Source organism: Calcarisporiella thermophila, assembly GCF_041956535.1.
Source record: "Calcarisporiella thermophila strain CBS 279.70 unplaced genomic scaffold VTP21scaffold_6, whole genome shotgun sequence".
NCBI lineage: Eukaryota > Fungi > Calcarisporiellomycota > Calcarisporiellomycetes > Calcarisporiellales > Calcarisporiellaceae > Calcarisporiella > Calcarisporiella thermophila.
In genome coordinates this window covers 516,205-528,764 of record NW_027192196.1, presented here as the reverse complement: position 1 = coordinate 528,764, position 12,560 = coordinate 516,205, and the positions used below count along the sequence as shown (strand labels likewise).

The 12,560-nt window shown below is 49.8% G+C and overlaps 7 protein-coding genes across 7 annotated transcripts; 4 read left to right on the top strand and 3 right to left on the bottom strand.

The window, feature by feature from the left end:
• Window positions 1-523: 523 nt before the first annotated feature.
• Window positions 524-1,793, bottom strand: VTP21DRAFT_9930 (uncharacterized protein; the record flags this gene model as incomplete). Its single annotated transcript, XM_069400931.1, has 5 exons — window positions 524-853; window positions 913-1,104; window positions 1,162-1,307; window positions 1,377-1,518; window positions 1,587-1,793. The coding sequence occupies 5 exons, from the start codon at window positions 1,791-1,793 to the stop codon at window positions 524-526; spliced, it is 1,017 nt and encodes a 338-aa protein (XP_069253656.1).
• A 1,038-nt stretch (window positions 1,794-2,831) lies between these two features.
• Window positions 2,832-3,670, top strand: VTP21DRAFT_9929 (uncharacterized protein; the record flags this gene model as incomplete). Its single annotated transcript, XM_069400929.1, has 4 exons — window positions 2,832-2,864; window positions 2,927-3,150; window positions 3,239-3,429; window positions 3,498-3,670. 4 exons carry the CDS (start codon window positions 2,832-2,834, stop codon window positions 3,668-3,670), a joined length of 621 nt encoding a protein of 206 aa, XP_069253655.1.
• Window positions 3,671-4,046: 376 nt separating this feature from the next.
• Window positions 4,047-4,598, top strand: VTP21DRAFT_9928 (uncharacterized protein; the record flags this gene model as incomplete). Its single annotated transcript, XM_069400928.1, has 3 exons — window positions 4,047-4,267; window positions 4,360-4,494; window positions 4,583-4,598. 3 exons carry the CDS (start codon window positions 4,047-4,049, stop codon window positions 4,596-4,598), a joined length of 372 nt encoding a protein of 123 aa, XP_069253654.1.
• Window positions 4,599-4,624: 26 nt separating this feature from the next.
• VTP21DRAFT_9927 (uncharacterized protein) lies at window positions 4,625-5,599 on the top strand (the record flags this gene model as incomplete). Its single annotated transcript, XM_069400927.1, has 5 exons — window positions 4,625-4,744; window positions 4,828-4,927; window positions 4,995-5,068; window positions 5,147-5,303; window positions 5,412-5,599. The coding sequence occupies 5 exons, from the start codon at window positions 4,625-4,627 to the stop codon at window positions 5,597-5,599; spliced, it is 639 nt and encodes a 212-aa protein (XP_069253653.1).
• A 44-nt stretch (window positions 5,600-5,643) lies between these two features.
• Window positions 5,644-8,299, top strand: VTP21DRAFT_9926 (uncharacterized protein; the record flags this gene model as incomplete). Its single annotated transcript, XM_069400926.1, has 6 exons — window positions 5,644-5,871; window positions 5,941-6,089; window positions 6,160-6,610; window positions 6,680-6,823; window positions 6,903-7,559; window positions 7,646-8,299. 6 exons carry the CDS (start codon window positions 5,644-5,646, stop codon window positions 8,297-8,299), a joined length of 2,283 nt encoding a protein of 760 aa, XP_069253652.1.
• A 759-nt stretch (window positions 8,300-9,058) lies between these two features.
• On the bottom strand, window positions 9,059-10,580 carry VTP21DRAFT_9925 (uncharacterized protein; the record flags this gene model as incomplete). Its single annotated transcript, XM_069400925.1, has 6 exons — window positions 9,059-9,316; window positions 9,422-9,657; window positions 9,726-9,807; window positions 9,874-9,984; window positions 10,068-10,359; window positions 10,441-10,580. The coding sequence occupies 6 exons, from the start codon at window positions 10,578-10,580 to the stop codon at window positions 9,059-9,061; spliced, it is 1,119 nt and encodes a 372-aa protein (XP_069253651.1).
• Window positions 10,581-11,113: 533 nt separating this feature from the next.
• On the bottom strand, window positions 11,114-12,038 carry VTP21DRAFT_9924 (uncharacterized protein; the record flags this gene model as incomplete). Its single annotated transcript, XM_069400924.1, has 5 exons — window positions 11,114-11,154; window positions 11,224-11,261; window positions 11,343-11,454; window positions 11,551-11,612; window positions 11,707-12,038. 5 exons carry the CDS (start codon window positions 12,036-12,038, stop codon window positions 11,114-11,116), a joined length of 585 nt encoding a protein of 194 aa, XP_069253650.1.
• Between the last annotated feature and the right edge of the window lie 522 nt (window positions 12,039-12,560).

The window sequence follows — 12,560 nt, the reverse complement described above, 5'->3', positions numbered from 1 at the left end:
ATCCATTCCATTTTGGAGCCATTGCATGAGAACCGGCGCCTTCACCCTCTCTTCCTCCCTCGCCTGTTTCCCTGGTCGCAATACCCCCATTATGGCTGCTGCTTTTATTCTTTTCACGTGCATCCATGGCCAAGATGGGTTTTTCCTGAATATAAGGTTATCAGGAAGCAGATCGGTCGATGCAGATTTAGTTCCCTGCTCCATGGCTGCGTCTCTTTGCAACGCCCTGCAAAGGTTGGGAAGCTACCGGTTACCGCCCTATATCCGACCTGAATATTTGGATGCTCCTCCCTGTGTTAAGATTACGAGAGGTATAAGCCTGATTGTGTATGCAAATGATAAGGGCATGGATCTAAGTCAAAACATTTCGGCCCTTATCGTAGACTGATCCACGCATATCGCCCTTGTCGTAGGCAGATAATATTATCGCTTGAATGGCAAGCCATGGCATTCTTTCCAAATAAATAAAAGAAACAACAGGGTATACTGGAAATATGAAATAGGGAAAGAACTACAAAGAATCTCAGCCATCGTTGGCCCTTCCCTCTCGCCCCTTTCTCAATCCAAATCCATTCTCGGGAACCACCACGACCGATATGGGGCCATGCTCCGAATCAAGCACCTCCCTCTCTTCCTCGTCATCCGAACTCTCTCCATCCTCGCGATAGACCCTCCAACTCGGAGACGGGTCCTCCGGGTTTCGGGGCGGCCATCCATATGGATCCGTGCCGTCCACATACCCGAAAGCGAGGCCGTCCCCGAGCATCGGCTGGGGAAACAACCAAAAAAGGGGGGAAGGGCCAAGCAACGAGCAGAGATTGCGGTAAATTCCGAGATCGAAGGGATATTTCGTCTACGAGAAGAAGGCGGTAAGCATGTTTTGAAAGAGGGGACAAGGAGCGCTTTGATTACCGGAGGTATGCTCTTTGATCTGATTAATTTATCCACCTTGGCTTTCTCCCACGATTCGATGGTAGTGGTGTTGGAAAGAACACAGAATAGCTGGGAAATAAGAAACATTCCTGCTAAAAGTGAGGTGAAGAGAGTCAGGGCGAAGTTGAGGGCCGAAAAGAGCAGGGCCGTGGATGTAGGAATCCTAGGATTCTAAGGAGGAGGGGTCAAGAGGTGCCTCTTCTCGAAACCAAGCAGCTCCGTTGTTACCATTGGGTTGTTAATTCCTGTGAGAGTATCGTACAGCGACGCGCCCATCAAAACCAAGCAATAGACGGAAGATACCTCGGCGTAAAATAGGAAACGAACAAAGTGCCCCAGATTTCGATAACCGATGCAGTTGTCGATCAGCTGACCTACATCATAAGCATGACACAACTTAGACACGGAGATTGCCCCCGTCACACAGAGAAAGATCTAGTTACAGTGGTGGTCCATCTTGAGAATGCATTTCTTACAGTGCTGGCAGTGATGAGTTCGGGGTGGTTTAAAGCTATTACAGGTGCGGCAATATCGAAATTTTCGGCGCGGGGTAGCTAAGGAAATGGTCTCCGTCCAATGAGGATTCTGTGCCATAGATTTGAGTTAAGCATGCACGTTTCGGACGTCTCTACTGCACAATAGCGATGACCTACCCATTGAGCAGGGGGATGCCCGGAGGGCGTTATGTAGGTAAGGTAGAAATTGACGTAGAGCAAGATGACCAATGCGTTAAAGGAGAGGTATAAGGCGAAAGATTTGAGACCCCATTCAGAATACGGCCATAAGACGTATACTTGCGATGTGCCCGAAATAAATAGAATAAATAGCGCTACGGCCAACGCTTTGATGAGCCGCCCCATTTTCTCGCCCCAAGAAATAATCCCTCGCTGAATTCCAGAGATCCTTGGCGAGCGACCATTCAAGGTTGAGGAAAAGCAGTCACCCGAGCCTCATTTAATCATGTTCGAAGTTGCTTGCAGACTTCGGTAGAATATACCAATCGGATTATCAGAAGACTGCCTTGTTTCATAAGCGGAGCGATGTCGTGGACGTGCGCGTAGGTTGGAAGAAATGCTAGGGGAAAGACAGGGAGTGTTTTTGGATATCTTTTCAGACAAGGGTCCCAGCCCGAGTGCTGGAGCCATAGGAGAGTATTAGGACAAGAGGACGCTGTGGTTTGGGGCACACCATCGAACCGACATGGGTCCCAGCCTCCCCCTCATTGCCAAGGCGATGGTGCCGCTTTGCTGTCGAAATGAAGAAAGGCCATCGGGAATGTTGCAAGGAGATGAGTGAAGCTGGGAGAAGTGGAAAGCGCTTAATTAATAAGGATAGAAATGGAAAGCTCTGCTGGTTACTAACGTCTAGTGAGAAGAGCTCCATAGCTTAAACCTGGTCCCCGGATGCAGGGCCGCACAGCACTGGGTTCGCCACGTCATTTCCCTCGCCCAGCGGCGCGCCAAAGGGGGGCGCGGAGGGCGCCGGCGATGAGGGCGGCTAAGGGGGTGGACGAGGAAGGGGGCGCCAGACGAGCGCGGCGGGAGGGGGGAGTCGGGGCGACACTGGCGAATAAACCTGTTCAACACATAATTGTACATTGCATGGGGTTGGCGATGCGCAAGCGATGCACAAACGATTAGGTTGACTGGGTTATGTAATTGAGCAAGGAGTGGCAAACTCAAAGCTCATATAGAGCCACGCTTCCTTCATTTATCCTTAAAAAAATTTTCCCCTCAGGTTTACTAAACTGCCCGCTCCACCTTCCCCTTGCGTCGCGCCAGATTTCCCTGTCCCGCTTTGGCGCGTCTTCTGCCTCTTCGCTCTCTGCTCTGCTTCCCGCCTCTTCTATTTAACCCCGCTCATCTGATCTCTGTTGCTTTCCAGCCTGCGACTCCACCATGTCTTCGCTACGTCGAACGGGGCGCGTCAAGGTAGGTTGCCAGCCCCACGCCCCACCGGCCCGCCGCCCGCTAACCCCTCCTCCCCATGCCAGTTCTTTAATAGCACCAAGGGCTACGGCTTCATTATACCCAACAATCCGCAGGAGAGAAATGCCGAAGGTGATCCCGCAATCCCGCCTCCCCCCTCCATGCTGCTTCTCTTCTTTACTAACTTGTTGTTCGCAGTCTTCGTGCACCATTCGGCTATCTACAGCTCAGGCGTCTACAAAAGTTTGGCTGAGGTGGGCTTGAGATTTCCATTGGCTTGCATGTGTGTGTGTGTGTGTGTGTTACTGACGCCAGGTGGGCTTGTGTTTTCTTCTAGGGCGAAGAAGTAATGTCTGAGCTGAATTCTGGATCCGCAGTCTGGCGGCGGCCCCTTTCCTGCTTCTAACTCTGCTTGTGTTTCAGGTAGAATACGACTTGGTGCAAGGGCCCAAAGGCTGGCAGGCGGGCAGAGTCACGGCGCCCGGCGGCCAGCCGGTCATAGGAGAACCGGATATCCCGCGGCCGGCCTTGGTCGTTGGCTCGCCTGGCATCACCTATATTCCCCCCGGTAACTCCCCCGTGAGAGAGCAACCCAACCCGCAGGCCAGTTTGCTCAACCCGCTTTGTTTAATATAGGATACACCCAAGGCTACAGCTACGAACAGCCCGCACCCTACACGCCTCAGGCCCCTGCGCAATACGGCTATGTTCAGCCCGTTTACCCGTACACGCAGCCTCAGGTGGTCATGCTGGTGCACCCCTATACCCAGCCCCAAGGAAACTTCGGGCACTCCGCACACCAATATTAGCTACCTCACCTTCCTCCGGCATCCAACCCACCCACTCCCCCTCTTCGATTCTTGCGTCATTGCTGCTAATGCCTGCCCTCAACTCCCCTCTTCATCCCATCTTCTCAGAACTCTTCTTTTTTTTTTTCATTTAGAAAGGAGTCATGTTTTGTTTGGACCGCATTGGAGTGTTATTTCATTTTTCTTCCCTGTTTGTTTTGTTGTTAAAATAGCATATCGGGCTCTCTTTTCTGGCAATACACTGTATATTTATTGTTTTTTCCCCTCCTCCCTTCGACATATTAAATAGGATTCAGACATCCCCATCCGCTCATAATTTCTCCTTTGAATCCCCTCAAATCATCTGAGCAGAGGCGAGCATGAAATCCTATGCACAATGCTTTTCGCTAATTTCCGTGACTTGGTTTCCGCTGCTCCCGCGACTCCAATGCACGCTCTGGGCATGTTCCCTTTGGCCGCTGGCTGGGGGCGGCTTCGTCCCCGCCCCCTAGTCTGGCCAAACACGCGAGCCCCCGGGCCGCCCTGGACTCGGCTGCCAAAAATTCCTAAATCAGCGTCACACCCGATAATAAAAATTTCTGGTTATCTAGGGTCGACGTCAGAGAGTGATGCGATACATTCCCCAAATTTCAGCAGCAGCAGTTTCAAGTTCATCTCATATTTCTCCCTACATCATTTACATTGCTTAGCGAGAGGTCAGATCAGAAAAGAGATTGGGAGGCGCTAGAGAAAGAGAGACGCATCACCGCAAAAGGACGCTTGCTGACACAATTTGCATATTGTCCGCACCACTCTCAGTCATCCATCTGTTTTCTTTCAACTAGGTAGGCAATTGGATGTTTGTCTTGGGTCGGACTGGGCCTGACTTTTTATTGTTTTCTACCGCATGCAAAACTTGAACACAAATTCTAGAAGTGTCTGTGATTAGAAGAACATTCCCCGCATAGACTTCCAATGTCTGGCAATAATATCAAGGTTGTGTGCCGGTTTCGGCCGCAAAACCAGAGAGAAATAAAAGAGGGAGGTGTCCCAATCATAAATATCGATGAAGATCATACAACGGTCAAAGTAGAGGTAAGTGTGTTGGAGATCGTGCCGATTTTGCTTGCATGCCATACCTTGAGATGTCGGACATTACATTTGCCGCGCTGTTTTAGAGCAAGGAATATCCTGGATCGTTTACGTTTGACCGCGTCTTTGGCATGGAAACCAGGCAGAATGATCTCTTTGAGCATTCCATCAAGCCTATCGTCGAAGGTATTTGCGGTTTTGCCTCTTCCAGATCGACATTGAGATTGACCATTTTTTTTTCACCTTTGAATAGATGTGATGAATGGTTATAATGGCACCGTCTTTGCTTATGGCCAGACTGGCTCTGGTAAAACTTTTACAATGATGGTAGAGTATCGGATGAACCTTGGGATATTGCTCTCCATTTCTCACTCCCCTTCTATCCACCCAATTTCTTGATGAAAGGGAGCAAACATCGATGACGATGACTTGAAGGGAATCATTCCTCGAATTGTCGAGCAGATTTTTGCTAGCATTATGTCGTCACCCCCCACCATGGAATATACCGTCAAAGTCTCATACATGGAAATTTATATGGAGAGAATTCGGGATCTGTTAAATCGTAAGTACTCTCCCCCCCTCCCCTTCTCCTGAATTTCAGAGCTAGTCTGTCGATTTGGGTACTGAATGACTCCTTTTTCTCTATCACCAATCCATTCAATCCATCTAGCGAGTCAGGACAATCTTCCGATTCATGAAGAGAAGAACCGTGGTGTGTATGTAAAAGGCCTTTTAGAAGTATATGTAAGCTCCATTCAGGAGGTGTACGAAGTCATGCGACGAGGAGGAAATGCTCGAGTGGTCGCTTATACAAGTAGGAGCACTCAAAATGAGATTGGAGAAGTTACCAAGGATTGATAATTTTTTTCGATTTTTTTTTTTCCCACTCCTTCCACATAGACATGAATGCGGAGAGTTCACGTAGTCACTCCATTTTCGTGATTAACATTGCTCAAAAGAATCTCGTGGACGGCAAAGTGAAGATGGGTCGGCTCTTCCTGGTCGATCTAGCGGGTTCAGAGAAAGTTGGAAAGACGGGCGCTTCGGGCCAGACTCTGGAGGAGGCCAAAAAGATCAACAAGTCGCTCTCGGCGCTTGGCATGGTGATCAATGCCTTGACGGATGGAAAAGTAAAATAGGCCTTCAAAAGCAAGTCGAGATGATTTCTAACCTCTATGCTTCCGTTTCAACTTTTATAGTCTACCCACATCCCTTATCGTGACAGTAAACTGACCCGAATCCTGCAGGAGTCGCTGGGTGGTAATTCGCGTACAACCCTCATCATCAACTGCTCGCCCTCATCTTTCAACGATGCCGAAACTATCAGTACGCTTCGGTTCGGTATGAGGTACGTCCACCTGTCCTGAAGTTGGATAGCTGATTTTATCACAGGTCATCTCATCTCTGCCGTCCTGTAGGGCCAAGACCATCAAGAACAAGGCCAAGATCAACCAAGAGCTCAGCCCTGCCGAGCTCAAGGCCTTGCTCAAAAAGGTCAAATCCGAGGCGGTTACCTATCAGCAATACATTGCTGCCCTTGAGGGTGAGATCAGCCAGTGGCGCGCAGGAGAGCAAGTGCCCGAGTCGGAGTGGATCACCATGGACAAGGTGGTCTCGGGCTCGCTTCCGACGCAGCTGGCGGCCAACCCGGCTGTCAAAGCCATCGCACAACAGGAGGAGTCTCGCCCAGCTACGCCCGCGTCTGTTCCGCTTGAAAAGGACGAAAGAGAGGAATTCCTGAAGCGGGAGAATGAACTTACCGACCAGCTTGCAGAGAAGGAGACAGAGCTGCAGGAGAAGGAAAAGGAAACCCAGGCGTTACGAGATGAGCTCAACTTCATCAAGGAGCACGATTCCCAGATGACAGCGGTAAACTCTCTATTCAGTCGGATCTGACTGAGCCCTAGTTTAATCCTCGTTTGTATTATGGGGTTGTAGGAGCACAAACAAATGTCGTCGGAAGTCAACGAGCTACGATTGCAGCTCCAAAAGGTCTCCTATGAGAATAAGGAGGCCGTCATCACCATGGACAGTCTTCGCGAGGCCAACCAGGAGCTCTCCAACGAGATCGAATCGCTCAAGGTTTTTTTTTTTAATCCACCGTCGAATGCATTGTTTCGTCATAGGATTTAACCCGATCTCCCCCTTCCCCAATTGGTAGAAAAACATTCTAGAGCTGCGCCTTGCCAAGCGTGATCCGTTCGAGGAAGACAAGGAGAAGCGGAAGCAGGAGAAGCTGGCGGCGATCATGGCGGACCTGGATCCTTCCGGCATGCTTTCTGAGCGCGCAAACCAAATGCGGGAGACCCTCAGCAAACACGAGGCGGATTCAGGCGCACAAAGCGAAGAGTTGGCTTCCCTGCGGAAGGAGGTGTGCGAGCTGCGTGCCATTGTGGAGCAACACACTCGCACCATCGAGGAGCTGCACCGGGAGAATGACGGTTTGATGCGGAAGCGCGACGAGCTCGAACTACGCCTCAACAACATGGAGCTAGAGTACGAGGACCTGCTGGACAAGACAATAGCAGAGGAGGAGGCGCGCTCCGACATGGATATTGCCGCGACCATCCAGGAGTTGAAGACGAAGCTCGAGGCGCAATACAGCTCGAAACGCGAGGCGCAAGAAAAGGAAATCGAGGAGTTGCGCCGGGAGCTTGAGAAGAAGAACGAGGGCATGCACCGGTTGAACGCGACCGTTCTCGATTTGCGCAGGGCCAACGATGAGTTGCAGACCGTGGTGCACCAGCAGCCCAAGATCGTGGACTCGAAGGAAATTGCAGAGAAGGAAAAGGATATCGAGCGTATCCGTCAGACTATGGTAAGCAGAGGGTCGTTTTTTGTGTATCTTGATGTGGCTCAACCCTCAACTCTGTGCCCCCCCCCCCCTCGCCCACTCCTCTATAGTCTCAGCAACTTGCTGACTTCGAGATGATGAAGAAGGCGCTGATGCGTGACCTCCAAAACCGCTGTGAGAAGGTGGTTGAGCTTGAAATGTCGCTCGATGAGACGCGGGAGCAGTACAACCAGGCGGTCAAGACAAACAACAACAAGGCTCAGCAAAAGAAGATGGCCTTCCTCGAGCGCAATCTCGAGCAGTTGACCAACGTGCAGAAGCAGCTTGTCGAACAGAACGCAACCCTCAAGAAGGAGGTTGCCATTGCGGAGCGCAAACTCGCCACCCGCAATGAACGCATCCAGAATCTGGAAATGCTACTGCAGGAGGCCCAGGAGAAGCTGACGATGCAAAACCAGAAGTTCGAGACACAGCTGCAATCGGTGCGGGAGCGACTCGAGCAGGCGCGCACGCAGAAGTCGCAAAACCCCGCCTTCACGGCCCTCAACTTTGGCCGGATTGCGAAACCGCTTCGTGGCGGTGGAGTGCCCGCGGTGGAGATGAGCGGAAACGCCCAGCTGGTGGATGGAGGCGCCGCCCCCTCCTCCTCCGGAGCCACCCTCAATAACAACGGGGCGGGACTGGGCCCCTCCAGCTCGCCGTCGGTGAATAAGCAGGATAAACGCACCTCTTGGATCTCGGCGTGGAGAAACGGAGGCATCTAAAGCTGACAACCCACATAAAAAAGATGTTTTTAGACTATCATTCCATGATACAGTAAGATATAGTTTCTTTTCTTTTTCCTTTATATAATCACTCTCCCCTGATCTCCTCTTCCCTTGCCCCCCCCCCCCCAATTTCCCTGCACCCCTCCCCCTCTATTCTTATTCTTGTCATATCCTCCGTCCCACCTCTAATAAGTGGGATGCTTTAGTGCACTTATTTTCCCCCCTTAATATCAGGATGTGTTGACGTGATTTCACACCTTTTTTTCTACCTTTCCTCCCACCCTATAGCTGTCTTTTTTTTCTTTTTCTTTTTCTTTTTCTTTTCTCTTTACTCTTTTTTTTCTCCCTCCTACTTTTTCTTATTCTATACATGTAAAGGAATAAACTTTTGAAAATACTTTATATAGTATAACCGCCTTTCGAGTCCAATCTCAACCCATAATCATGTCCAAGGTCCACTGAGTCTATTGCCACAAGGAAAATGAAAATACCTAACATCTAATATCTAAACAGGAGGTTGGGTGCTAATTCGGACCACCCAAAGTGTTTTTTTAGAGAGTATAAATAAATACAAAAGGGATTGCCCTAGATAAAAAGAGATGATGCACAAGAAGGAGGGTCGATAGGAATAGGGGTAAATGCCGTGCGAACATGGAAATAATCTACGTAGGAAGAGAAAGTGCCTTAAAAGAAGCCTTTCCCCGCAGATGCTTGATCAGGATCCGCAGGGGAAGCCTTATTTGGATTGGGATCAGTTTATTCTGTTTTTTCGTTTTCCTGCAACCCCATCCGCCACGCACCCAACGGGTCCCCGTCGACCGTGCCCTCATCTTTCGCTTCCTCACTATGCTTGTGGATATGGCATCGAAGAACGGGCAAAGCCTCTGGGTATTTCTCGTTCACGTACCGGATCATTTTTTCTCGCAGCTCGTTGCGAAGGTCAGTGCAGAGCGGCGCTGTGCGGGCGCTAACAAGGAGACGAACCTGGATACACTTTTCGGTCGCATCGGTAACCTACGTTACAAGGCGACACGTCAATGATAGCCCACGGGCCCTCTCCCCATGCAAAGCTGAGGGGGAGAGGAGAAGCAGCACCACCTATAGAAAATGAATCCTTACATGAACAAGGGCCACTCGGCCATCCCAATAAATACTCTCCTCGCAGTACTGCCGCAATTTCTCCCGTATCTCGTCGATGGGTATGCTGTAGTCCAGGTAGAGGTATACATAGCCCAGTTTCTGGGGGCTCTTGAGGGTCCAATTCTCGAAGGTCTGCGTCAGGAATCTCGAGAGGGGAATCACGAGTCGCCGTTCATCCCAGGTGCGGACGACCACGTAGAGAGACCCGATCTCCTCTGCAAGGGGCGGAATGTATTACAACGGCCGAACCACACAATGCTAGAAAGATGGGCACGGAACTTACCAATGCGACCGTATTCGCCGTCGATGAGCACCTCATCGTCGAGGGTGATCGGTTGGGTGAGGGCAATTTGGAGGGAGGCAACCTGTGTCATCAGATTTGCAGCGTCGATCACAGTGCTTCATTTTGATTGAATCCATCCTCAACCTACCATGTTTTCAAAGATCGGCTTCGCGCTCATACCCACGATCAGTGACAAGATACCGGCAGATGCCAAAAGGGATGCCCCCACCGTGTACACCTGCGGGAAAGTTAACGCGATCTAGACGAAACCCAATAGAAGATTAGGTCTGACTTCCCCTCGTTGGCACCAGCGTGGGTCGCCCCTGGGCATATGGTACTTACGGCTCCGATGCCCACCACGATCACCAACCCGCTCAATGTCCGCATAATCACAACCGACTGGGTCATGGCCTGCCGCGACCGTAGGTTATTCTCCTTCTTAGTCCAATCGTGCTTCCGCGCAACAAAGTGGGTGATGATTTTGATCAGATTCATGACCAGCCAGGTCAGGGCAATAATCAAGATGATAACCAAGGCGTGGTGAAGGGTGTTGTAGGTGGACTCTTCCAGCTGGAGGATGGAGGTGGAGGCCAGTGCGCCGATGGTGGGGAATAGAAGGAGAGTTGGCCACCGACTAATGCCATGGTCAAGTTAGAGAGGCTGCTTCAAGGGGCAAGCTGGAGCCAAATGAAATAGAGATAGGAAATACACCTACGCATATTTGATGATATCGTCATCGAGCATGTTGTCCGTTCGTTTGGCGACCATGTTGAGCAAGAAGTAGAGTAGGAGCTGGCATGCAATGATGCCGACAATGACCGAGAGGTAAATGACGATGGCCACGGGGGAAGGCATTGTCGAAGGCTGGCCGACCGGTGATTAAGATCCTAGAGAATGCACAGGCTGAAAACGAGTGAAGCTTTGGGCCGCTTTGTCCTGGAAAGCGAGATGGAGTGGAGCGAGTTGGTACGAGGAATGCTATAGAATGGAGGAGGATGTGAAAAAGGTGGCCCGAAACCTCATGCATGTCCCTATTTCCCGGGCCACGCGAGCCGTGACTTGGGAAATCTTAATTCAGTGTTTTACGCCACGAGCTGGTAGCCCCCTTTCCTCTTTCAATAGAAAATCCATTCGCACACCCCTCCCCTCTCCACTAGCAGGTTTATAGTATAACCTTAGATTGCACACAAAAGGAGAAAAGTTACATTTCCTTTCACTTTCAAAAATAGAACAACACTAAATGGTATGAAACAACAATATCTGCAAACGATTCATTCATATCAGAAACCAAACTATAAACATGGATACAACGAGCTTTGGCATAATGTCCTAATTTGGATGGTCCTTTTCGGAGGTCGACACGGATCAAGCGGTGTTTCTTCTGCTCGTCACATTTCCATCTTGGGGAGCTGATGATTCTCGTTTCCACCTAGAGACACTTCGAAGTGAGATTCCTGTTTGGCCAAGGCCACGGGCGGTGTAGACACTCTTAACTTACCCTCATCCCTTACTATCGGTAGGTCTGGATCGCACCGCCTAAGAGAACAGGAAAGCAATAGGAATAAATAGCTTAGATTCGTTCGACAAAACGAGAGAAAATGAAAAAAAAAAGCCCACCATTCTCCATCAACGACAAACTTGAAGAGCTGCGGCCTCGACCGGTCAATACTCGGGCAAGCATAGTGGACCACCTGGTTCCCGGCAGAGCTCTTGGCCATTTTCAGCGTCTCTAGAATTGAAAATGAAATGGTATCCCCAACGAGGACGTATGAGTAGCTTTCCTATGCAGAGGGTACGGCTCACACCCGGGAGAACTCTCACTCACTCTTCCAGTCATCAAAGGTTCCAGTTACGAAAACCTCGTTGCCACCGCGTCTCCACAGAAATCTACGGAGGGACAATGGTTAGAGTCGGAAATAGGTTGATATATGGGAAACCCTTCCGATTGGAAAATAAGGTGTGCCCGAAGCGAGCTACTCACTCGGTAGGTACGGTGTAGTTTCCATTCTGAAAATCACTTGGCGATTTCTTGATTCCTTCCGAACATTTCTGGCCCTGGATATCCTCATACGCAGGTGGATCCTCATGACTCGTCTGCTCGGCTTGCTTTTGATCGTTTTTCTCTGAAGGCGCTGGTTTCTTGGCGTCGGCATAATAAGGGCGCTGTACACCTAGTAGTTCCGGTATCCCCAGCCAACCTACAGGATCAAACAGTATACCTGCTGGCCAGAAGAGGTAGTAGAGATTAACGCCCAAGCGCACCGAGGGGAGAAAAAACCAGTCCCGCCATATGTAGAAGAGTGAAGATAACATGGCTGAAGCCGCGGATGAAATGAAAAGGGGGAAGAGTGGGAAAAGAATTCGGTGAAGTAAAATAAAAAAAAAGGTGGGGAAGAAAAAAGGGGGTGATAGCAAATTGCCAGTCACACAACCCTCCAATGCAGCCCCGAATCCCATACTCCATTACGAATTAGAATTATAAATATCGAACCTTGCATTGCCAACAATACATCAAGATCATTGCTCCTTGGAGTAGCAACCTTGTTCCTCCATGCAGTGGCCTGTGCTATGTATATATGCTAGCTTTTTTAACCTCCTATAGTTCCTCTATTAATAGATTTAGCGAGCAATATTGTCCAAAGAATCCAGACATGACAGCTACTAGTATAGGCAAAAACTCAGAGTAGAGGGCATTTCCATTCAACTACTGAAGAAAACTTTTCGAGCCAAAATAACAGCCTAAGCAAACATTGGATAATGATTTTATTAAGCAATACAACAAGATCGTGATGAATTCCACAAAAGCATTGCCTGTTCCACACTCCGAGTACAGAA